Source organism: Hylobates moloch, unplaced genomic scaffold, assembly GCF_009828535.3.
Source record: "Hylobates moloch isolate HMO894 unplaced genomic scaffold, HMol_V3 SCAFFOLD_1, whole genome shotgun sequence".
NCBI lineage: Eukaryota > Metazoa > Chordata > Mammalia > Primates > Hylobatidae > Hylobates > Hylobates moloch.
This window is the reverse complement of record NW_026652276.1, coordinates 8,977,275-9,002,718: the sequence shown is the minus strand read 5'-3', so window position 1 is coordinate 9,002,718 and position 25,444 is coordinate 8,977,275. Positions and strand designations below refer to the sequence as shown.

General features: G+C 36.4%; 2 protein-coding genes across 12 annotated transcripts in view; one reads left to right on the top strand and one right to left on the bottom strand.

Annotated features, from left to right (window-relative positions):
- Positions 1-25,444, top strand: part of GIGYF2 (GRB10 interacting GYF protein 2) — a 162,440-nt gene that overhangs the window by 57,099 nt on the left and 79,897 nt on the right. For 5 of the 10 annotated variants that reach the window (XM_032753782.2, XM_058437102.1, XM_032753786.2 and 2 more), the window contains 3 exons: positions 3,804-3,915; positions 8,078-8,189; positions 8,997-9,037. In XM_032753782.2, the coding sequence (XP_032609673.1) occupies positions 3,804-3,915; positions 8,078-8,189; positions 8,997-9,037 (265 nt within the window). Of the gene's footprint in view, positions 1-3,803; positions 3,916-8,077; positions 8,190-8,996; positions 9,038-11,902; positions 12,272-13,065; positions 13,229-13,481; positions 13,570-17,588; positions 17,643-25,444 lie in introns of those variants that run through there. The other 5 variants (XM_058437126.1, XM_058437121.1, XM_058437135.1 and 2 more) reach the window with 5 other exon arrangements.
- Positions 13,373-24,299, bottom strand: KCNJ13 (potassium inwardly rectifying channel subfamily J member 13). 2 transcript variants are annotated; one of them, XM_032753807.2, is made up of 3 exons: positions 24,037-24,299; positions 18,484-18,959; positions 13,373-16,406 (listed from the first exon to the last, which is right to left on the bottom strand). In XM_032753807.2, the coding sequence occupies exons 2-3, from the start codon at positions 18,941-18,943 to the stop codon at positions 15,784-15,786; spliced, it is 1,083 nt and encodes a 360-aa protein (XP_032609698.1). In that variant the 5' UTR covers positions 18,944-18,959; positions 24,037-24,299; the 3' UTR covers positions 13,373-15,783. The 2 variants fall into 2 exon arrangements, with proteins under 2 accessions (XP_032609698.1, XP_032609701.1); XM_032753810.2 differs by having other exon boundaries at positions 16,346-16,406; positions 18,720-18,959.

Below are 25,444 nucleotides of genomic sequence, written 5' to 3'. Positions count from 1 at the left end.
TACTTGAAATAGGTATCTTTAAAGTATATTGACATACTCATTCTCCTTCTCCCTCCATGTATCTATGTATCAAATATAGTGAGAAAAAAATGCATCACACCTGCAATTTAGGTAGGTGTTACAGGACTGGTGTGTTTTATTTATTTGACATCAAAGAAGTTACTTCACTCATTCTTTTTTTTTTTTTTTTGAGACAGAGTCTCACTCTATCACCCAGGCTGGAGTGCAGTGGTGCGATCTTGGCTCACTGCAAGCTCTGCTTCTCGGGTTCACGCCATTCTCCTGCCTCAGCCTCCTGAGTAGCTGGGACTACAGATGCCTGCCACTGCACCCGGCTAATTTTTTGTATTTTTAGTAGAGACGGGATTTCACCGTGTTAGCCAGGATGGTCTCGATCTCCTGACCCCGTGATCCGCCTGCCTCGGCCTCCCAAAGTGCTGGGATTACAGGCGTGAGCCACTGCGCCCGGCCTATTTATTCATTCTTGATAATACTTGTATATATACCTAACAAAATTCAAAAAGCACGTAATGAAAAGCAAGTCTGTGACTCACCCAAACTCTGCCACCTATTACTGTTCCTCAGAAATAACCACTATTTCCATTTTCTTGTATTCCCTTCCAGGGTGCTTATGGTGTCTACAACTATCTGTATATTCCCTTAAACACTATTTCTCACTCTCACACACACACACACACACACACACACACACATAAATGGTAGCATGCGATGCACACAGTTCTACACTTGACAGTTTTTATTTATTTATTTATTTATTTATTTATTGAGACAGAATCTCACTCTATTGCCCAGGCTAGAGTGCAGTGGTGTGATCTTGGCTCACTGCAACCTCCGCTTCTCGGGTTCAAGTGATTCTTCTGCTTCAGCCTCCCGAATAGCTGGGATTACAGACGCCTGCCACCACGCTTGGCTAATTTTTGTATTTTCATTAGAGATGGGGTTTCACCATATTGGCCAGGATGGCCTCGAACTCCTGACCTCAAGTGATCTGCCTGCCTTGGCCTCCCAAAGTGATGGGATTACAGGCATCTGCCACCATCCTTGGCTATTTTTTGTAATTTTAGTGGAGATGGTGTTTTGCCGTGTTGGTCAGGCTAGTCTCGAACTCCTAGCCTCAAGTGATCTGCCTGCCTTGACCTCCCAAAGTGCTGGGATTACAGGTGTGAGCCACCGTGCCTGGCACTTTACAGTTTTAACCTAAGCATCTAAGAGATAATGACATACTTAGCTTTTAGTGTGTATTAGTGACCTGTGAGGTAGATAAAAATATCCCTATCTACATTATATAGATGAGGAAAATGAGGCACAGAGAAGTTGAGTGTAGGGGCCAGAATTCAGTCCCAGGGAGTTTGACCTCTCCGTGTTCCTAATTACAAGTATGCTCCATGTCCCTGTATATTAGGTTGACCATAGGACATTGCAGTTTTTGTTATCATACGATTCTGTCTAAGAAATAGATTTGTGGCCTGGCACAGTGGCTCACACCTGTAATCCCAGCACTTTGGGAGGCCGAGGCGGGCAGATCACAAAATCAGGAGATTGAGACCATCCTGGCCAACACTGTGAAGCCCCATTTCTACCAAAAATAGAAAAAATTAGCTGGGCATGGTGGCATGCGCCTGTAGTCCCAGCTACTCGAGAGGCTGAGCCAGGAGAATCACTTGAACCCGGAAGGCAGAGGTTGCAGTGAGCTGAGATCGTGCCACTGCACTCCAGCCTGGACGACAGAGCAAGACCCCGTCTCAAAAAAAAAAAGAAAGAAATAGAGTTGTTTCTTTTTTTTTTTTTTTTAATCAGCAGTACAGAATTTTACATGTAGAGGACCATGATTTTTAAATTAGGATTGGCTAATACGTAGATGGCTTCCATATTTTGCTTTTATGAACGGTACTGTAGTTAATGATCTTTCTATTTGTTAGTTTTTACATGGGTAAGAAGTAGAATTGTTGTATCAAAGGGGATGGGCATTTAAATTTTTAGAAATTGCCTTCTGGAGAGATTATACTAGTTTATACTTTCATCAGCAATGTATGAGAGTTTGTGAAAATATATATGCACTCAAACGGGTGCATTTGAGTTTTATATATGTGATAGTTTGGTTCATAGGTGTTCAACTGCATGGGATCCTAGCATACATGATGCAGTTAGCTCTGATCACAATTATTTCAATATTAGAATATATTAATCTGTATTTTGGGACCTCATACTGTTGTTTAATTATAATAATACCCAGAGACATTATTTAGTACCCCACTGCTTACTCTGTGCTAAAAGGTAAGTTAATATATATGTTTCAATCAGTTTTCTTTTTTATTAAGTACATTTTAATATAGTTTGAAATAAAAATATAATTTTTGAGTTTGGTGTCTTTTATTTTTAGTTGTCAAATATATCTTAAATCTTTAGTTTTGAAGTTACTTGATAATATGATTATATACCTAAAAACTAAAAAAAATTCTTATTTACACTGATAAAGTTCCTAAAACTTACCAAACAAATTGTTGTGAATAAAATTCTGAAAAAAGCAGCTAGGAGAAAATGACCTATTTATTACAACACATTTAATAATGAAAGTAGAAGTTTTTTAACAATTAGATGTTGACTTCTTCAAAAGAAGGTGGTATAGACATCATATTTCAGTTGATTTTGAATCAAAATAGAAAGTCAGTGGAAACCAGTTTGGACTAAAATATTAGTTGAATTGCAGGATTCTTTTTTACCTTAATTCTTTCTTTCTTTTTTTGAGACGGAGTCTTGCTCTGTCGCCCAGGCTAGAGTGCAGTGGCGTGATCTTGGCTCACTGTAGCCTCTGCCTCCTGGGTTCAAGCAATTCGCCTGCCTCAGCCTTCCAAGTAGCTGGGATTACAGGTGCCTGCCACTGCGCCCGGCTAATTTTTGTATTTTCAGTAGAGAAAGGGTTTCACCATCTTGGCGAGGCTAGTCTCGAACTCCTGACCTCGTGATCCACCTGCCTCGGCCTCCCAAAGTGCTGGGATTACAGGCATGAACCACCACACCTGGCCTTTTACTTTAACTCTTAAGCCTAAGGTTTTCTCTCTGCCAGGAGAACCCTTGGCTACAGACATACCAAAGGTGCACTCCATTATCTCTTTGTACTTGACCCTGTTCCAGATTGGCTGCGGTGCAAATGCAGGTTAATAACTGAGTGATTGGGTTTTACTTTAATTTATTAAGTATTCCCTTCATCTTCCCATTAATGTGTTATTTAGATGGTTGGTCTTGTTTAGATCCTTGGCCCTTTCCCATTCACTTATGATTCCTGTCATTCTGTTGAATACTACTTGGAGTTGCTAATTCACATTGATGTGCAGAATGTCCTACCCTCGCATCAGATGTTTGGTAACTCCCTTTCATTTCCACCTTTCACCAGTTAAAGGCTTACAGGACCCTTTCAAACCAGATCTCTTTTGTAAAATTTTCTGTATTTATTCTGTTATGTATTTTCCCTACCTACTTGTGCATATATAGGGCATTTAGTTTGTTTGCTTATTTCCTCACCAAACCTAGCATAGTGTAAGGCATTGATTGTCAATTTTGTTGATCTGAAATGTTAATTTGCAGTTATCAAGTAAAATCAAGTTTTGGATCATCTCCTATGTTGTGCAGTTACGGTTTTCCATTGCTAGTAGTAATTAGATGCCGTTTTATAGATGCAGTGGGAATATGGGGAGAAGCAACATGTAGTTTTATCTGTTTCATCCATTTTTTTTCTTTCTTTTTTTTCCTTTTTCTCTCTCTCTCTTTTTTTTTTTTTTTGGCAGAGAAACTTTTCCATGTCTGTAAATAGTGCTGCTGTCCTGCGATTGACAGGACGAGGAGGAGGAGGAACAGTGGTGGGGGCTCCTAGAGGTCGAAGTTCTTCAAGAGGGCGAGGTGAGCTTTCATATGAAAAAAGTAATAATGGAGGAGGAGGAGGAGGATAGAGAACTTACTTTTAAAATATTTGAATGCCTGATTTAATAAAAACTGTTCTTTGACATTAACTGCATACTAAATGTCCTGAATATTTATATTCAGAACCATTTTTTTAAGGTATCTCCTCTATAATCCCTGATTTGGAACAGAGGAGTATAATTCTAGCTGTACAGATTTGAACATGAGGGAATCTAGACAGTCCCAATTCACTCCGACAAATCTATGTTCCTCATCCCCAGAGAGCCTTACACTTCGGGAGCCAACACTTCCTGAAGTGTCTTAACTATGGAAGCAGCACTGAAGTACCTGCAGTCCTCTGTGACAGTTTCTGTGTGAGAGGCGTGTGCCAAGAGCTTCTCCAGCCAGAGAGGGGCTTTAACAAAAACTGCCTCATCAGGACTAGGACCTTTAGGGGTAGAACAAAAGATAATTCTGCCACATTCATTTATTTAACCTATAGTTTTACAGATTTTTGTGTTGGAAAAATAGTCTTATTTTGATATTACTTGTTTCTTTGATATCTGCCCCCTATTTTGGGTTTGCTGATTTTGTCTTATATGATGACATTCTTAATATTTGTAATATGAATATTTGCTTAATCATTTAGCTCTTACGTTGACTAAATCATAACAGTGGTCTAAATACACCTTGTAATTTTCTCTAAGAGATACTTTAGAAATGGAAGAGTTGGATGTGTGCAGTGAGTGAGACCATTGTCTCTCCATATTATACCACCAAGATTGGCATCATCATGAGTATAGAGTATTTAAATTCTTTATAAATAGAGTAATTTATCTACAGTCTCTCTAGAAAATGCATTCAATTGTGCATTCCTGGGAAGAGGTTTCTTTTAGTAGTCCACTCAGAATGTGGGAATCCAGGTGTGAAGTGTCTGATTAAAACTCTCCGCTTGTTTTGCTAGGTACTATTACCTAGTTGTGTTTTTTCCTTCTGGCTTTATTTGTCCATCTTTAAAGAGTATTTTTTTTTTTTTTTTAACCTGAGGAGATGTTAGACTAAATGTAAAACTTAAAGGAAATACCTGTGCAACAAAATTTTGGGTGGTGGGATCTAGGCATGTGTGTGCTTCAAAAGCTCCACAGGCAATTCAGATTCATACACCGAGTTAGGTTCCATTGGTCCAGAATTTGAGATCCATGCATCTTGGTGGCACGGTGGTGGTTTCGAGTTGGGACTGACCACTTATGGCTCTGGCCTGCTGCTTGGGCATTTCTTGTGTTTTTCTGCTGTGGGTTGGTGGCAAGGAGAGGTTGTACTTGGGCAGCTTTGCCTCCAGTGCTTTTCAGGGCAAGCCAGGGAGAGATCTTCTGGATGAAGAAGTGTGAATAACACCGACTTTTGTGTGCTGCAAATACCAACCAATCTCTGAACCAGCACCACCTCCCGGCCCCATTACTTAATCGAGAAACAAGTGAATGATTGAATTTCTCCTTGCTTTTTGGTTTATGATTGAATTTCTCCTTGCTTTTTGGTTTCTTTGAAATGAAGGGTTATCACATATGATAGAAAGCTTACATTCAGAATTTAATCAGGCTATGTAAAAAAGATAGATGTTGTGACATATGTAAGAAGTCATGACTTTATTTACATATTAATGTTGAAGAATGGCACGAAACTAGTCAAGTGAGTGAACTGACTTGGTGTGAAAAGTACTTTTAACATTATCTCAACTACCCGTGATTCTTTTTAATGATCTCAGTAGCCCATTTTCTAAAAGAAGGTTGTAATTATAATCTGTGGTTTTGTGTTTTCCACTCATTACTTAATTTTAACTTGCTGGTTAAATAATGATTATTGTGGCTTTTCTTTGTATAGGCAGAGCTAACACTAGATGATTATCTTGGCTGTTTGCAACTTTAGGAAACTTTGATGTGGAAATTGACTGATTTCCAGACTGCTAAATATCATGTACTAGTAAAATTTAAATAAACTAAATAGGTGGTAAGAACAACATGAAACTGTCATCTTCTTATTTTATTTGGTTAGGTTGTTTAAAAATAAAGCAGATTGACACAACTCTCAACCATTGTCTTCATCATTATTAAAAGGAAGTATGTTTTAATTCCCAAAAAGAATAGGGTGAACTCTCAGTAGAACAGTTCTTTAATTGAGCCTTACGATAGGTTCATCATGTTATATTTACTTCCTTATTCATGTATGGGAACCACTTTATAGAAGATTAAAATTTTTCCAAGTTGGAAAGCTTTAGAACCTGATCGTTGTAGTATGTCCCACCGTAAAGTTTTAGTATCATTAGCAGGACCGGTGTCAGTGCTAGTCATAACTGAGAAAATATTTTATATGTGTTTTGCTTGTTTTTCTGGTAAGCTGGAGGCTATTTTTTATATTTATATGTTTCTGGAATAAAACAGTTTCTTCAAGGTGATACAAGTGTAATGGCCTTCCTGAGAAAATGGCTTTCTCTAAAAGACGAGGAGACTTTTGCCCCTATCCTAAAATCTTCCTTGTAGAGGACATGCGTTATATGACAATTTGTGTTACATTATTTTAGGATCTTAAATACAGTGTATACATTTCCTGAAGGGAGAAGTACTTAAACTGTGAGTTGACTTTAAGGGAAATTGATACAAGTTGAAGGGTAACTTTAAGATTATTATAGTTCCACCGTGCTTCTCACTTCCATTTGACAAATGAAGAAGTGGATACTTGCACTAGTCAAGAGGGTATCCATTGTTTCTAAGAGTACCCACAAAATAATTTGGTGCATTATTTTGATACTTCATCATATAGTCATATAAAAGTACAAGTGTATTCTGAGTTAATTCTTGATAAATTACAAACAAGAAATAGAAATACTGCATAGATATTTGAAGTAATTAGCTCAATTATATTAAGCTTTGGGATGTATTTATCAAGATCCATTATCATTTTTCTTTGGGTCATTGTGTACTGTGGGAAAAATTGAGCTAGGGACGATGGCTAAGATTTCACCTAGTTATAAATACATCCTTAGACCCGCACCCCTCATCCCCTCCTCTCATTTTCTCACCTGTTTATTGAATACAAACGTTTGTTGGGAAAACTGTACATAAAGTATAAAGCTAAAAGTGCATATGGTCTTCTGCCTCCAGATCTAACAATTGGATATATAGCCTTCCTGACCCTAACGGTGCAGCTGTATCATTTATATAAATGGAATAATTTTTATATGCATCATTCTTCACTATGTTCATCTTATTGAACAGAATAATGTCCGTGCTTAATCCGCTGTGGCATCATAGTGTTCTACTATATTTTATCAGAATTTATGTAGCTAATCCTTTATTGATTAGATTTCTAGTTTTTTTTTTAATTACAGTGAACGTCTTCATATATATTTGCATTTTTGTACAACTATTTCTATTAGGAGAAATCCTAAGTAGAATTGAGTCAAATGTCAATAGATCTAACCAGATTGCCTTCAGTAAAGGCCAGTTTATGCTTGAACCACCAGAGAGAGCCTCTAAATCCCTATACCCAGACACTCTACCAGCTTTGTTGGTTCAAGTTTAGTCCTGATACATTTCTTTTTAACCTCAAGATTTGGGTATAGAGTAAACTGTACCTTTGGTTACTGTGTAATATACCATGTATGGCGTTCATGAGATTTGATGGTTTTAGAATTGATCCTATTAAGTTATCCTTTCTCTGGGATTAGATAAATTATTTTAACTTTTGTGCTTGACTTTTTGACTTTAGCCCCTGTCTTCTTAAACTCTCTAAGCCAAGATTTCTTCCATTTTTATGAATATAAAACAATAAAATATTTAATCTAGGGTAGTATTTTGTTGAACTTCTTAGAATTTCACTATTCAACTTTTTGTTAAAGAACTTAAAGTTGATACTTTCTTGTTCAGGACTGGGTCTATTACATTATATTACGTTAGTTTTTTAACTTGTTTCTTTCAGCCTCTTGTGGTCTACCTACTTCAGTGCTATTGTTGGTCTCATAAGTCAAGATCATCAGGCCTCGTTCAGTATTTAAATGTAGATGTCCTGCCTTGTATAGAGATAGAACTTTAGATATTAATTTATGGTGGTGAATGTGTGCCACATGTTGACATCTGACTATCATTTTTTTCTGTTTTCTTATTTTCAGGCAGAGGCAGAGGTGAATGTGGTTTCTACCAAAGAAGTTTTGATGAAGTAGAGGGTGTTTTTGGTCGAGGCGGTGGCAGAGAAATGCATAGATCGCAGAGCTGGGAGGAAAGGTAACTAAAGGATCCACATATTGGCATAGAAATTTCTTGGCATATAAAACTTACTTATTTTTTGCTTTCTGCGGGGAGAAATGTTTTTGTACAGTTAAAGGGTTTTCATTTTAAAAAATGCTCTTAACTATTGAATATCAAGTTGTACATTAGAAATTTTTAAATGATTCTTATTTAAAGGAAGACGGATTCTAGATAGATAGGTTAATATATGAGTGGCAGCATAGTTAATTTGATTTGGCATTTGATAGCAAATACCAAATTGTCATGTTATTGTTTGTTGGTATTAGTAAAAGTATCTTCTCTCTATATTGTTTGTGACTTTATACGAAGTCTATCAAGATGAGTGGAGGCAATTGCACAAAGATGTATGTACAACAGTGTTCACTGTGATGATATTTATCATATAAAATAATTGGAAATAAGCCAAACAGATTGATATTGCCCTTATATAATTGTATATCTACAAAGTGGGATATTATATGAGCATTAGAGGTGTTTTTGAAAATATTTAATGATGTGGGAAAACACGTTCTAAGAGCAGTATATAAGACTGCATACTAGTTATCTAATTTAAAAAATAATATTTTGGGTCAATAGAAACAGCTTTTGGTAGGTGAGGGGATGGACATTTTTCTTTTTATCTTTGTGCTTTTCTATATTTTCCAAATATTAGGCAATAACTTTATTTATTTGTTTTGTAATTTTAAGAAGAAATGCTTTCAGAAAAATGGGAAAGTGAGTGTCACAGATAGGAAATCTGTATCACTGTGAGACTTTGTTTGAAACTTATTTTTTCTTTTCCAGGGGTGACAGACGTTTTGAAAAACCAGGACGAAAAGATGTAGGTAAGGTTCTTACCTACACACTTAAGGATAAATTTATTAAAAATTGACTCAGTTACCTGCACCTCTCCAGTAGATGGGGCTGCAGCATTTCCTGCATTTAAACTTCCACGGTTATTTGAAGTCTCTACTGCATGAAACCAGAGATGATGAATACAGCCATTAGGATTTACTTGACTTGGTCTGTGTGTTCTCTGCAAGGCATGTATTCTTTATTAAGTCCAGTTTGTGAACTGAAGACTCAAGTTAGGAACCAATCTACTAACTCTTTTTCTAGCGTACATAGCATCTCACAGATGAGAAGAAATAGGGCAAATGCTAAAATCTTTGCTTTTGTATCAGAGAACAAAGGCCAAAACTATGAATGTTCTTAATTTACTAATTTATTTATCTGGACTTTTTGCCTTATAGTCCTTTTTTTTTTTTTCTTGTTTTGTGATGAGAACAACAACAAAAAAATAACTCAGATAAATTACAGTTAAGGTAGCCACTGAAGAGGAACATAATAAAGGAACAGGATTCCATTGTTTATGATGAATTAATCATAATTTGTATTTAAATTTGTATTTAAATACATAATTTATATTTAAAGAATTTATACTGTTAAGATGAGCTTCCTAACTGATTAAAGGTACTACCTTACAAACTACCAGTAGGTATTAACATCTGAGAGAAAATAATGCCAATTCATAGTACCATGAATTGGTACTATGAAAATTATCATTACAAGTTCCAAGTCCTACAAGTGCTAAAAAGTTCTCCAGAGCATGATTATAACTGATAGTGTTAATCATTTCTTTTTCTTTTTTTTTTGAGACAGAGTCTCAAAGACTCTGTCACCCAGGCTGGAGTGCAGTGGTGTGGTCTCGGCTCACTGCAGCCTATGCCTCCCGGGTTCAAGTGAATCTCCTGCCTCAGCCTCCCGAGTAGGTGGGACTACAGGTGCGTGACACCACACCTGGCTAATTTTTGTATTTTTAGTAGAGATGGGGTTTCACTATGTTGGCCAGGCTGGCCTTGAACTCCTGACCTCGTGATCCACCCACCTCAGCCTCCCAAAATGCTGGGATTACAGGCATGAGCCACCGTACTGGGCAGTGGTAAATATTTCTTATAAACATATGTTAAATATGTAAATACCATTCACAGACTGACTTGTAGATTGTTTTAAAAACTAAGTAATTATGACAGCTTTGTATCACTGTTTCTATTAAAAACTTAAAGATATCAATAATTAAAATTTCTCATTTATGAATGTGGCATTGGGAATACATAGTTGTATTTATATTAATGAAAACCGTTAAGGCCCGGTGTGGTAGCTCATGCCTATAATCCCAGTGCTTTGGGAGGCCAAGGCAGGACAGCCTGGGAGACATGGTGAAACCGTGTCTCTACAAAAAAGTACAAAAATTAGACATGCGTGATGGCGTGTGCCTGTAGTCTCAGCTACTTGGGAGGCCATCATGGGATGGGAGGATAGCTTGAGCCCAAGAAGTCGAGGCTGCAGTGAGCCGTGATCACACCGTTGCACTCTCTAGCCCAGGTGACAGAGTGAGACCCTGTCAAAAAAAAAAAATTAAAGGTGTGTAGCATGAGGAAATTTGGAACAGACTAGGTAGATAGTTTATTGTTAGCTTTAGCCATATTTTAGACTATTGGATTAACATAATCATGGAGGGCTTGTCAAGACCTCTGCTCCCATTTTTGTCTCATTCAGTGTTTTTGCCATGAATATGTAGAGGGGATGAACAGTAGTTTAAAGAGTACAGGATTTGCAACCACAAGATCGGGTTATTCTAAGCTCTCAGATCTCATTAGTCTCATAATAAAATGAGTGATAATGCCTTACAGAATTTTTAGGATTATAGTAGTTCTCCCCCTTTATTTGTGGGAGATACATTTCAAGACCCCCAGTGGATGCCTGAAACCACAGATAGTACTGAATTCCATAAATACTGTGTTTTTCTGTACATATATATCTATGATAAAGTTTAATTTATAAATTAGGCACAGTAAGATATTAACAGTAATAACTAATAATAAAATAGAACAATTATAACAATATACTGTAATAAAAGTTATGTGAGGCTGGGCACAGTGGCTTGCACCTGTAATCCCAGAACTTTGAGAGGCTGAAGTTGGCGGATCACTTGAGGTCAGGAGTTGGAGACCAGCTTGGCCAACATGGTGAAACCCTGACTCTACTAAAAATACAAAAAAAAATTAGCCAGGTGTGGTGGGTGAGCACCTGTAATTCCAGCTACTGAGGGAGACTGAGGCAGGGGAATCACTTGAACCCGGGAGGTGGAGGCTGCAGTGAGCTGAGATTGTGCCACTGCACTCCAGCCTGGCTGACAGAGCAAGACTCTGTCTCCAAAAAAAAAAAAAAAAGTTATGTGAATCTGATCTCTATCTCTTTCTCAAAGTAATGTAATATTTTTGGATCACAATTGACTATAGTTAACTGAAAGTGTAAAGCAAAACTGTGGATAAGGCGGGATTACTGTAAATAAGAGCATATGAACTCATTCATTCAACAACTATTGAATTCCCACTTATGTGCTAGGTGCAAAATATTTCTTTAGAGGATATTGTTGGTATGCTGATGAGATTTTCAAATCATTCAATATTGTAAGGGATATCTATGGAGTGAAACAGTTAGGACATGGGATCAGAATCAAGGTGAATCAAGAGACCAAATCTAATCAAATGGGGCGTTTTAACAGCAGAAATGAAAAGTCTTACATAAGGAAATTACAGAATTTAAATTAAGGAGTGGCTGCATGTTAAAGCAGCCTCCTGTGGAAAGGATACAACCCTCTCAGTGACTCTGGGCTTCATATTCATCAGCGGTGTGCTGATCTCCTCTCAGCCATGGGCAGTATTTACTAAAGTGTCCTCAGTGAGTCAGGTGATAGGCCCATTGTCTTTTATGTTGTCACAGGCAAGCCTAAGCATTGTGTTCACTTCTGGGACCACACCTTGAAAGGGTCCACACATTGGAGTAGGAGGGCTGGGGCATTTGAAGCCTTGTGATGGGAACTGTGTGAAGGAAATGGAGCTGTTTAGATAGGAGACAAGATTGTGGACAGAGCAGAGTGGGGAGGAGGGCTTATAGGGTCACTCTCTGTCAATACCTGCCTACTAATCATGATCATGTGAGTGAGGACTTAGACTTGATCTGTATGAGTCTAAAGGGCTGAAAGGAGCTAACTGTTGGAAGGTTCAAGGGGGCAGGTATTGGACACAATCTTAAAAGATCTAATAATTAGAATTGTCTGAAAATGGCTTGTGTTGCCTTGGGAAAGTAGTGAGTTGCTAGAACAATAGCCTGATTTTAACTATTCACACATATTCACACTTTGATGGTTTGGAATAGTCAAGTTTAGTCATCATTATTTGTGGTTTTCATATTTTAACTATATTAATACAGTGAGGGTAATTTTCTTAGCCACTCTCTATTAAAGGTAAAGGTTCTTTTCTTTACATCCCATTGGTATATCTTTGAAAAGACAGGTTCCATAAAACTAAACCAACATGAAGTATCTCAGAATATTCAGGATACTAACTTCTAGTTAGTATCTACTATTATATATTATAACTGCTAGTATATTAAAATATCATGGTAATTTCCACATACGTATATATTCTAAAATGTCATAGTGACTTTGATTGAATGCTTTTTGAAAAGATGCTCACTTCAGGTTACCTGTGCTAAAGATTCTGAGCTTTTACTTTTTGGAAGTAATCCACTGTTGTTGACGATAATGTAGGTCTTTAAAAAATGTTCATAATTATATCTTACACTCTCCAAGAGTAGCAATACTAAACTAGTTTGTTCAGACACACTGATATATTGATCAGTATGAGGTCAATATGAGTATATTGTGAGATGTCCTACGACATCACATTAAGACAGTTCAAGTACTGAAGTTTCCAGGATGATCTATTCTTTTTAAAATTAGGAATGATGCTTACCATGTATTTGCTTCTCATGAAAAGAGAAATGGGTAGAATTACAGACATCTTTAGATGTAAGATGTCTTGTAAGATGTAAGAAGCTTGCATAACCCCTGTGAACAACCATAGGAGAATGTGAAGGTGGAAAAATGTCTTTGATACTAGAATTAGAATTCCTATTCAGTAGGAATTGATTGTGCACAGAGGGAGATCAGTTCTGGTGCTCATCTTATGGTATGATTCTGTAAGGGTGAAATGAAAGGATTATTAAAAAGTAATCCATATGATACCGGTACGCTCAGCCCAGTGCAATACAAATTAGTGTATTTTGGTATGAAATATTTGTTAATAGACATAGCAATTTTTGGTTATAGACTCTTCTGATACTTGGTAGTATGGGCTTGTACATACGTAAAACTAGGCCCCTAAGATTTTTAGGTACCTACATGTCTCCAGTTTGTTGGAACTGTCATGCTATCTTTATCAGTTTCCAAAGGAACGTTTAAAGTTAGTTCCGAAATAGTCTTCCTGATCATATATGCAAGACTTCATGACCAAGCTCTCAGATGATCCAGGTTAGTGAGCTGTACATCCAGAAAGGCAGAGCAGCCGTTCCTACCTCCCAGTAATTTCCCCCCTTTTTCCACTGTTACTTGCTTTTCCTCAGAGGATAATGGTCTTTCTATAGAAAACCTAATTCTTAACCTAGAAACTGTGATTTGAAATAAGTGAAAGAAACAGTGAACAGTCCTCCCAGAAGCTTTCTATCTCCTGCAAAAAAGTTTTGGATCGCGTTTCTTAGAGATTTATAAAATGTTTATTAAATAAGAGTAGTTTACCTATAGTTTTTTTTGGCATGTGTAGGGGAAGTCATATTTAGTTTTCAAATGCCAAATTTATGTATAAACAGTAAGTATAATATCAAACTCATCTGACTTAAATGGAACCTTAGATCTCAGGTTTTACTCATTCACTTATGTCACCTTGGGCAGCTTCACTTAACTAGCGAGTGTGATCTGTGTAAGTGATGTAGTTCCTTTAGGAAAAAACATACCATGTAAGTCTTCAATACTACTTTATTTTCACAGGTTAGGTGAATCTTGTTAATTTATTATAGAAATAAGAATTGTTGCTGTCTTTATGTGTTACAATAGTCTTGGGTTGGGAAAATCTGTTGGTCTGATTTCTACTTAAGAATGAATGTCTAAGATTTTCAAGCAGCAAAAGTTCACAATAATTAAGTTTCTGTGTTCTTGATATTCTGCTATTATCAGTCTTAGACCACTCCAGAGTTCTTCTTTATTTTCTTTTCCTTTTGGTCAAATAGTAGAAAAATGTGACTTGCTGCTGAGCCCTGCTCTTCACACCTGCTTGCCTTTACTCAGCTAGTATTTATTTCAAGAGATGATTCCTGCCTAGTTCATCACCAGTGGGGAAGGTTAATCTTTCATTTTTCCCACAAAAACCTGAATAAGGGAAATTTCAGAAAAGAACAGCCGCAAATCTGTTTGAAACCTGATAGGGTGACTTTTTTGGTTTTTGTTTTGTTTAAGGACAGTTTCTCTTTTTTTTATTGAAATGAAAATCATGCAAATGATCATCTTAAACTGGACATAAGGGAAAGGGCTCATTTTAGCATAGATAAAATAAAAAATGAAACAGAGGAAACATAATTTTTATGGAGTATTAGATTTAGAAAGAAATAATAGAGTTCATCTAGTCCAACCTCCTACTGGTGAATAAACACTGATTTTGTGTTTATAGAAAAAACTATTTGAAGTTGGAAACAGGAATTTGGGTTTGAAAATGCTTTGTTGCCTAATTATCTTTTGCTTTATCTACTGTAGATTTTTTTCCCTACTCACTCAAGTTTTATATCTAAGTAAAGCTTTATATCTATAAAGACTTAAATATATTTTTGTATTTATGAATTAGAGCCATCATGATGTTTTATATGATCAAATGAATCATACATAGGAGGGGAATGTTTTTACTTAGGTTGCTAGAAGTCATTTAGATGAATCACTGTTTGATTATTATGGGGGACAGTTTTAAAATAAAATTTTGCGTCTCCTTGCAATGCAAAATACCACCCTGCAGGTTCCATTTGGGCGGAGCTTATCTTATCTGATCACCTTCTGCCACAAATAAGTGAACATATATGTATGTGTTCGGGTGTCATGTTCAAATGCTTTTAGGTTTATGTATAAATCTGTACTTTGTTGTTTTTCTCGTTAATTTTTGTTCTTAGTTGTTAAAAATTAAGGAGGTAATACTTACTTAAGTTTCATAGTAGAAAGAACCAAATGAGTGATCTTTGTTGTCTTGAAAAAAATCCCAGCTCTTAAAGGATGTTCACTAAGTATGGTGAAGTCATCATTCTACCCAGGGAGCTAGGTTTGAAACTAAACTGTTGCTTCAATTTGCAGATGAAAATGAGAGAATGGTTGATTTTCTTAGAGTTCAGTTGTGTTAAACTTCACTGTCCATTTTGCCTTCATTACTAGTATCGTACCACATTCTTATAAATTCACCAGCAACATTTCTGTATAAGTGTCTGTCAAGTTGAGTTACATTGATTTCAGCAGGTAACAAACTTTGTAATGTAGAGTGTTATGTTTCCAGAATGTGTATTGTTAGCTCAGCCATTTTTATGTGGGCGTAGGCATGATTACCGTGATGTAGAGAGCTATAATTAGCATTGGAAAAAGAAAACATGAGATACAGTAAAGAAAAAGTAGCTGCATAACTGGCTGGGTGTATTTAATGCATTAAAAAATGGATAAGTCTTATTCTGTCAGTCCTGTTTCAGAGATCTGAAAATTGTCAATGCTTTGTCCATTGATGTGGATATCCAGGTCAGTCCTGTTTAGGCTTTTAGAAACCAGAGGAGTTGGAAATTCAGGGACAGTCTTGTCAAAATTCTCCATCTTGATTTGATATTCACCTTTGGAACCTCGGGTCAACAGAGATGCAAAACAGTGATGTAACATGATTTCAGAGGGTAGGTAGGATGTCCTCCTTTGGCATATTTCTCCAGTGCCCTCCTGCATTGCTGAAAGGGATACAACTAATTCAAAGTGAGAAGGATTTTCATGCTGGAGCAGAGTAGCCAGAGGACTTGATGGTGTAATGGAGTGATAGTAGGTTAGTGGAAAGATAAAGAATGGACATTCCTCAGAACTGATGTCATCAAGGTGGAAATCCACACTGGTCTGGTAGAGTTTGCCATTTTCTCTTTCCTGATAGAGTACAGCTGAGACCCGGACACTGGTTAGAGGGCTAGGTCGGGTGTTGGCCACTTGGAAGATAAGATTAGGTTTGCCATCCATGTGAGCTACTACTGCTATGTCAGTAAAGCGAATTGAAAAAGCTCGATTTTTTGGCCGGGCAATCTTCGCCACAAAGGCACCTAAATAAGAAATTATTGATTTTTTTTTTTTAGAATGAAGACTTTAAATATCAATACCTTTTCTGAATGAGAAGTGTATATCAAATATTTCCACATTTCTTGGTGCCATGCCTTTCAATGAGTCAGGAATTGAACTCATTGTTAATTTGGTTAGTCTTATTTGCCTGAAGCATTTTTCAAAGTACATTTCTGTTTAAAAACCATGATTTCAAAATGAATAAGCAAAATGATTTTGCTACAGAGAAATGTAAAACTTCATCCTCTAGTTTCTTACAAGTCAAAGAGTTGGTCATTTCCTATATTCCTGCCTGTGCTTAAAAAAAAGTAATAGAAAATAAATGCAACTTGGCTACAGCCAGACTAAGTTGAAGTAGAGACTAGGTTCAGAGTAGAATGATTTGGGATGGGGAGGGGACCAGTAGAATGAGTGATATTTTGGCCAGGCATGGTGGCTCACGCCTGTAATCTCAGCACTTTGGGAGGCCGAGGCATGCGGGTCACTTGAGGTCAGGAGTTCGAGACCAGCCTGGCCAACATGATGAAACCCCGTCTCTACTAAAAATACAAAAATTAGCTGGGTCTGGTGGCGCATGCCTGTAATCCCAGCTACTCAGGAAGCTGAGGCAGGAGATTGCAGTGAGCCAAGTTTGTACCACTGCATTCCAGCCTGGGCAAGAGCAAGACTCCATCTCAAAAAAAAAAAAAAAAAGAGTGATATTTTGAAGAATTTCTAAACTTTTGAAACGCATTTTTAAACTTTGAAACTCAGAAACCTTTTGTGGGGCAGGGGAGGACTGACTATCAGGTAATTTCAGTGCACCTTTCAGGTATATCTTCCTTGTGCCCTAAGCTATATATAAGCGTTTCTTAATCAGTTTTGTGCCACAGATTTTGTTTGTGGGCTGTTGGTAAGGTCTAAGAAGTAAGTACTTACCAGAATTATGTTTTAAGTGCTTGAAAGTAAAATATAAAAGAAACCAAATTATTGAAATTCAGTTGAACATTTAAGAAATGTTATTATAGTACTATATGTGCCTTACTGATACATTAAATAACAGTCTGGTGGTGGATTTAGTACTGTGATTTTCAAGTATTCTGGTTTGATATGACAAAATATTTATGATTTCTGTTTGAATCAAAGCTACTAATACTGCTGGTGATACTATTTTTTGTTGCCTGTAGGAGATGCCAAATTTCAATTAGTGGTTACTGCCAAGAGATACAAGTTTTTCCCATGTAAGTTTATAGACCCCCTTAATTGTATGCAAAGGACTGACCCAGTATAGGAACTCTTATTGTAGAAGTTTGTGATTTACAGGTTATAGAGCTGGTTGGTAGCACATTGGGATTTCATTCCACATCATTCTTCATATGGCCCAATGCTTACCTTCTCAGATTATTTAGTATATTAAAGCCAAGTTTTCTTTTGAAATTATGTATGTCACATAAAAAGGCCACTAGTCCTCCTTTAAAGGAAAGAGTTTTCTGTGTTCATGAGCAAAATTTTACAATCTTTGTGGACATATTTCCAGTGCATTTTGCTAAGAATGTGTATACGTAACTTGTTCTCTAACATATAATGCTGATTGGGGTGTTCTGGGCTCACTGGCATAAAGTAAATGTTGAAAAGATGAACTCATAGGAGGGAATTCTAGCCCAGTGAAGAAAAAAAACCAAATTCCTCTGTTAGGTAAAATGACTGTCAAAATATGTATTGAATGTATTTATTCATGTATTTGACAAAATGATTAGCTTCAGTGACAACCTCCTTTTAAACCTTTTGTTAATTTTTTTTTTTATATAGGATATTTCTGCAATTTAGTATCATACTGATCTCTTTTTTCTTAAGTAGTTCCAGTAAGTAAAATTTCGGCATTGAGACAGGTTCCTTAATGCATTTCTCCTATTTTTTTTTTTTTGGCTCTAAACTGTTTCTTTTCTATCTTAGACATTACCTGCTATTAATATAGATAAATTATTCTGTAACAGCATTACTTATAACTGACTATACCCTTTCCAAACACCTGTAGTTTTGGGGTTTTTTTTGTTTTGTTTTTAAGAACAAAGACAAAATTACCTGTGATAAAAGCCTCTAGCATGAGGCCTAGGAGCATTTGTATGGCAAGTAAGGCGATTGCACTTGGACAGTCACCACTGGGGAACATGGTACCATAACCAATTGTGAGTTGTGTCTCCAGGGAGAAGGAGAATGCAGCTGTGAAACTGGTGATATACTTGACACAGATAGTGTGGTTTTCAGGTGGGGCATCATGATCTAGTTCCAGATCACCATTCATCTCAGCCAGAACATACCAGAGCACTGCAAAGACAAGCCAGTGGACAACAAAAGAAGCAGAAAAGACCAACATCATCCAACGCCAGCGCATGTCCATTAGGATTCCCCAAGCATCTCGAAGATATGCAAGACCTCTTTGAGCGCCATCCATTTGAAGTGTGCTGTGGCCATCCTTGGTGACCATCCTCCGGTATCTTTGACTTAGGAGAGGAGCAATAACTTTGCAATTACTGCTGTCCATCTCAGGCTGTATTTCTCTAAAATCAAGAGTAAATTAGTAAGCTCTTAACTGTTTTGCAGTTAATGTTTGTGAATTTGGAGAGCTTATGGACTTTCTGCTTTCTTGGGAATGCTTCTCTAACCACAACTTTGCCAACTCTCTCGCTTTTCTCTTTATGTAAGGAGGCATTTACTAAGTCATTCATTTGGGAGCTAATTGTGTTAACCTTAAAATGTCTCTTTTATTGTTTCTTTGAATGACAGTTAAAACATTTTTTAACACTTTAAACATTTTCTAAGTATATTTTAGAATTCTTGTGGGTAGAGATTATATACCCGTGTGTCTTCCTTGCACAAGTCCGGGTGTCAAGCATTTATTGATTTGACCAAATATTATGTGTAAAGACTAGCATTTCATAGTTAATTTATAATTATGCATTATTCATAATTAAAAGGGGTATGTTTAAATATGTAAGTGTTCTTCTGTGTAAATAATTCAAAGTCATTTGGAAGCTTATTATTAAACTGTCTGCAAATCCTTTGAAGCCAGATTTAGTACTAGGACAAGGCTTACATTTGTGATAAGCTTTTAGAGGTCTGTAGCTCTAATGTATGCTTTATAATTAGCCTATTCAGAGTTTGATTTATTGATTTGTATTTTTAGAGACAGGATCTTGCTCTGTCTCCTAGGCTGGAGTGCAGTGGCACAATCATAGCTTACTGTAACCTTGGCTAATTTTTAAAATTTTAATTTTTGTTGGTATTGGGTCTCAATATATTGCCTAGGCTGGTCTCGGACTCCTGTTCTCAAGCCATCCTCCCACTTCAGCCTCCCAAAGCGCTGGAATTACAGGCGTGAGCCACCATACCTGGCCTTATTTAGAGTTTTATGATTAGGCTTTATTTGTTTTTGTCACTTTGCAACCATGTTCGTGGGTTCTTTCTGTCCTGGATGATGGATTGCTGTCTCTTTGCATATTCTAGGCTCTGATTAGATTGTGGGGTAGAAAGAGAATTGTTTCTTGGCAAAATAAGAAATTCCAAGAAGACATTTCTAGATAGCATTAGCTTTAAAAGTAAGTAAACCAGAAGAAAAAGGTTCAAGAGTTTAATGAACTAAAATAATCATTAAGGGGTTAAATAAGAATTTTAAAAAGATTAAATTAGTATGATTAGTTTTCTGCTGCAAACAGTTTTCATCAGTGGTTATCCTTTTCTCAAGGTGGTGAGTAGAAATCTAATGTATGCCTTCCTTGTAATCATCCTTGTGTATGACAAAGGTGTCTTAAGACTTTAGTATAGCAGTTACTAGGAACAGAACAGGAAATGCAGCTTTGCTTCCCTTGAGTGAGCCTCTCTTCTTTGCTACGATCCAGGACTATGAGTTTTTATTTGACTCTCCTCTTTGCTTCTTCCTTCAGAGGTAGATACCCTTGAGAGTGCTGCATACCCACCTCCTGGCTTTTAATGGGGCTTGAGAAGGGCACTACAGACTTGTGGAGCTAGGTTGGTGCTTGGGTTTCCTAGTTCCCATATCTCGGGACTTTGAGGCTTTGGAGACTGCCTTTCTGTGTTGTTGGAACTGGATATTGGCCAGCTGGGTATATACAACTGTTTTTTGCTCTGAGGTAACTTAACATTTATTGGTGATACTAGAGACTTTTTTTTGTATTTTCTTCAGATTTGAGCTAATGGAACACTGGGATGATTGTTGAGTTTATTTAGATTAGATGGCAATTTCAGTTTCATATGATACAGACTTTAACAAATCTTATTGCATTATTTTGATGTTTTATAACGTATTACCCTAAAAAGTTGTCATAATCATTTAGTGTATTTTTTCTTGGCATAGCTACTTAATGACCTTTATTTTGTTAGATTATTTTTAAATGTATTAGGAGACCTGATCTCTACGCTTTGGAAACAACAACAAAATCTTCATAGGCACTGTGATAACTGCTTTCATACTGTATTATCTCTTAATTCTTCAGTATCTTAACAAGATAGCCATTGTTCCCATTTCAGATGAAGCCACTGGTGCTCAGACAGATAAAAGAAATTTACACAAGGCAAATAGGAGCTTTGGATTATTTGGATGGTTATTCAAGTCTAGCTAACTTCAAAGCCAGTTAATTTTTTTTTTTAATACAGGAAGTGTTTGGTGAAATAACAGTCTTTCCAAAAATGATTGATATTGCATTCTCAAGATAGTCTTTGATAGCCAAATTTCTAGCACCTTTAGTAGATGCCTTTCTTGCCCCATAACTGTCTCAAGTATCTATATTAAACCATTGTTAACTTTATTCATGATTCTTATGATAGTAATGATTAATAATATTAGCTTATATATATTGTTTAGCATGTGCCAGGAATCATACCAAATACTTCATATGTACAAACTGATGTGAAGCCAGTGGGCAGTGTCTGGCACAGAGTAAGTTCTCAGTAAAGTATTAGTTGCTTTATTGTTATTAAAAACGTGTCTGGCTCCGAGCACTTTGGGAGGCCGAGACAGGAGGATTGCTTGAGTCCAGGAGTTTGAGACCAGCCTAGGCAACGTAGTGAGACTTTGTCTCTATTTAAAAAAAAAAAAAAAAAAAAAAAAAGCATCTTAAGTTTCACAGTAATAAGTACCACTATTAGTCCCATTTTACAGATAATGAAAGTGAGGAACCAGGCATGGTGGCTCATGCCTGTAATGCTAGCACTTTGGGAGGCTGAGTCGAGAGGATTGCTTGAGGTCGGGAATTCAAGATCAATCTGGCCAACATAGCGAGACCCTGTCTCTAAAGAAAAAAAAAAAGAAAGAAAATGAGGTATAATGAGGTAGTAAGTGGGGGATATGAATCTCATACATTCTGAGTCCAGAGATAGTGCCATATTGCCTCCAAAACAGACATTTGACCCTGCTTAGCCTTTGTGAATAATACAGTTTCATTTGATTAGTTTTGTTCAAGAGCTGCTCCAGAATATTTGTTCTTCAGTAATGTTTATTGGGTTCAGACCTATTATTTGTAGGTTAGAAACAGATTTTCAGTTAGGAAAGACTTCTTTCAAGACTTGAAGATTATCACAGTCTGAATTATTACATAGTCTAGTTGTGTTTTGCACATCAGTAAAATTAAAGCAATGTAGAGAGGAGAGTTATGACATAACATTGCCAAGTTTCTGTTTTGCCAGATGAGAAGACAATTTTAGAAGTATAATACTGTCATTATAAATAAAATTATGATGACATAATAAAAGATTTTGACACTTGGAAGAAGGATATAACAATGAAAGGATAATTGGTTGCCTTCAAAATGGTGGGTGAACAACTTTGTCATTCTCCACTGTTGTTGCTTCCTGCCTATGTGAAAATGCCCCTCATGCTCCTGGACACTGGTGCTTGTTCCACATGTGGAGCCACTGTCCTACTGAATGCTGCTAAGTGCTTAGTGTTTCACAAAAGTTTGAGAAAGAAAAAGCTCCGTGATTCTTTTTTATTTTCAGCCTACTTTATGAAAGTTCTAAAATTCCTTACTTAGAGAGAGGCTTTGTGTGTAGACTGTAGCTACAAAATTCATCATTCTCATTTGGGCCTTTTCAGGACTGTTGTTACTTCTTACCTACAACTTTTGTAGCACTCTTACTCTAGGCTCTTTACAATTGTATTTTTTTTTCTCTTGCAACTAAATACATAGAAAAACCTGTGAACAGGGAAGTCAAAAGGCTAATAATCAGAACAGTTAAGCAGCATTTTTTTTTTTAACCTAAGACTGCTGGATTTGGTTTGGATTGTGTTGGCAAGTGGAGTAATACAGAGAAGGAAGACTGATTTCTGATTCTCACTTAACCAATTACCCTGAATAACTATTCTGTGGACTCTTATAGTCAGTGTGGTTTAGTGTAGAGAACGCAGGATAAGGGGATATGGCCTTCAGGCTCTGGCAGTGTTGGTTACATAGCTGTGTCATTTTGGGCAAACCACTCAATCCCCTTGGCCTGGCATCCTTAGATTAAAACAAAGAAAGTGAAAAAAGAGGGAATTATGATAATAAGATTTCTTAAAGCTCTACAGATTTATGTAAACAAACATATTTCCACTTCCTACAAAGGATACAAGTTTCCTATATGATTTCTTTTATTTCCGTATAGTTTGATGTCTGCTTGTATGGTTTAAAAAATTATATTATTGTTACCTGATGTTTAAGTGTCATCAACTGATCCCAATAGAAAGTGGGGTAGAAGGTTGGGAAGGTTTGCTTCTATTGCTGTGTGTGGGCTGTAAAATATTTGCCCATTTATAAATTATTTGGAGGAAAAATAGTACCTATTAAAAAATGATAGGCAGCTTCACTGATTATCAGAATTCATTCTACTCATGGGGTTGTAGCACTTAAAATTATGTATTTTCTGTTGCCATGATATAAAATAGTATAGTTCATACTGAGGAGTTAAGATAAAGGCTATAACTAACAAACATTAAATGAAGATGGTATTCCTCTGTATTTGTTCACGTCTGGTGTAAATACTTTAAGACTATATTGAAAGTTTTATAATGATTTCTCTTGCCCTCCATAATTAGGGCAAACACTATGAGTTCTAACCCTGTTATATAAGCTCAGAGATTCTATTTTAATTTCTTAATTGCAGAAGTATCTATTAATTTCGGCAATAATTCCATGCTTAAAAATTTACAATTAGGATACTCATCACTTCTTAGATTACAGAAATAAAAACAAAGTGGCTTATTCTTTTGGCATTTGTTTTTTTATGCTCATTTTGGGTTTTTGAAATTCCTTCCAAAAGAAAAAGACTTTTTTTTTCCTCAAGCCACTGAATTTTTTTTTCTAAGTCCTTTATCCTCTGCTGATATATTGTAATAGAAAATTAGTATACATTTAATAAAACAGTTAAGAAAATTTCCAGTAATACATTCAATATGGCTGTTACTGCATTTTTAAAATTTAAGGAAAAAGAATACAGAAACCTTACTATACTACCCTATGGATAATGTCTTTGTTTTCAAAATCTACTGGAAGTAATCTAGCTCTGTTCCTATTTGCCAGTCAGTTTCTTTCCCTGTTTCCCATAAGGAAAGAAATAAGAATGGATACTATTGCATGTACTCACCAGTTCTTTTGCTGGGTCAGCCTTTACGCCAAGGTAGGTCTTAAGGAAATTTACAGAGTCTGCCTTTTTGATCAGATAATTTTAATCTACAAGTCTGGTTTGTAGGTTCTCTTCTTGGACTGGTTTTACAGCTTACATTCCTCTGTTTATAATGTTGTGGGGGCTGGTTTCAGCTGAAGTTGATGTGATTGGTCACCTAGCCTGCAGGGGGGCCAATTAGCTCTGATCATGTGGAAAAGAATGCTGGTTTGTTAGGAGGTCTTTCTTTACCCAACACAAACCTTAACAACTCTGGAGAAAGCCTCCAGAACTGACTTGGAGAAGGGGTGCATTTTTTCCCTCTAATCAGGACCGGTCTTTAGTAAGTTTGCATAATCTTACTTAAGAGTTTATTTGAAAGTTCAAAGGGATAAAATTCCCTACAAGATTTCTTTTCAGCCGTCTTTCCTTATATAGCATGTTGAAGTGTGAGATATTTCCTTTACTAATCTTTTTTTTCTCCACCCATGTCTTTGGGGAAGATTTATTTGGATAAGGACTTATAGGCATAAATTAGTACATTGATTTTCTTAGTTTTCTTCTCATGGCTCATCAGAATGGCTACCATTAGTTCCAGAACTAGTAATATAGATAATTTAATTACCTGAAATCTTTTATTTTTTTGGCTAGGAAACAAACTTTTTTTTTTTTAAAGGCTGTATAGAAAGGCCTTGAATAGGAATAAAATTAATTGTTCTGTACCTGATACTTTTAAAAATGCACACCTGTGTGAAAGAACTGAGGAATTTCCTTAAGGCTTATTTTAATGATGTTTAGGAGATGTTTCCCTGATCAGTGTGATGAAGTATAGTGTTAATAAAACATAGTGTACAGTGTACAGAAAATGTAACACAACACTGAAATAGCGTTTAGCTGGAAAATGTGATCCAGCTTGTTGGAACCCTGAAACGCCCTGTGGTATGGCTTTGTGCAGTGCCTTAGTGAACAGTACTTTTATCCTCCTCCGTTAGCTGCTGATTTTAAAACTTTGACCAAATGTCACATGTAAGAGGATCTGAGAAACAAAGACTGATTGTTCAAAGTAAAATCTTGGAAGGCCTGCTGGGAAAATTATTAATGTAGACCAATGTAATGCTACTTAGAAAGTGAAATCCGCCTTTGTAGAATCCTCTCCTTCCCCCCCCCACAATTTAAAAAATATATTAATTCCGTCTTTGTTTTATTAGTGCCAAATACTTCAACACAAGTTCAGACACAGCATTAGAAACACTGACCTTCAGAACTAGGGAAGATAAAGTATAAAGAAGGATTTGTGGTGTGATGCTCATTCCCTGCATGTACTGGTAGGAATTATAATGTATATCAATTCCCAGCTAACATTGAAGAAAAACAGAACAACACAACAACA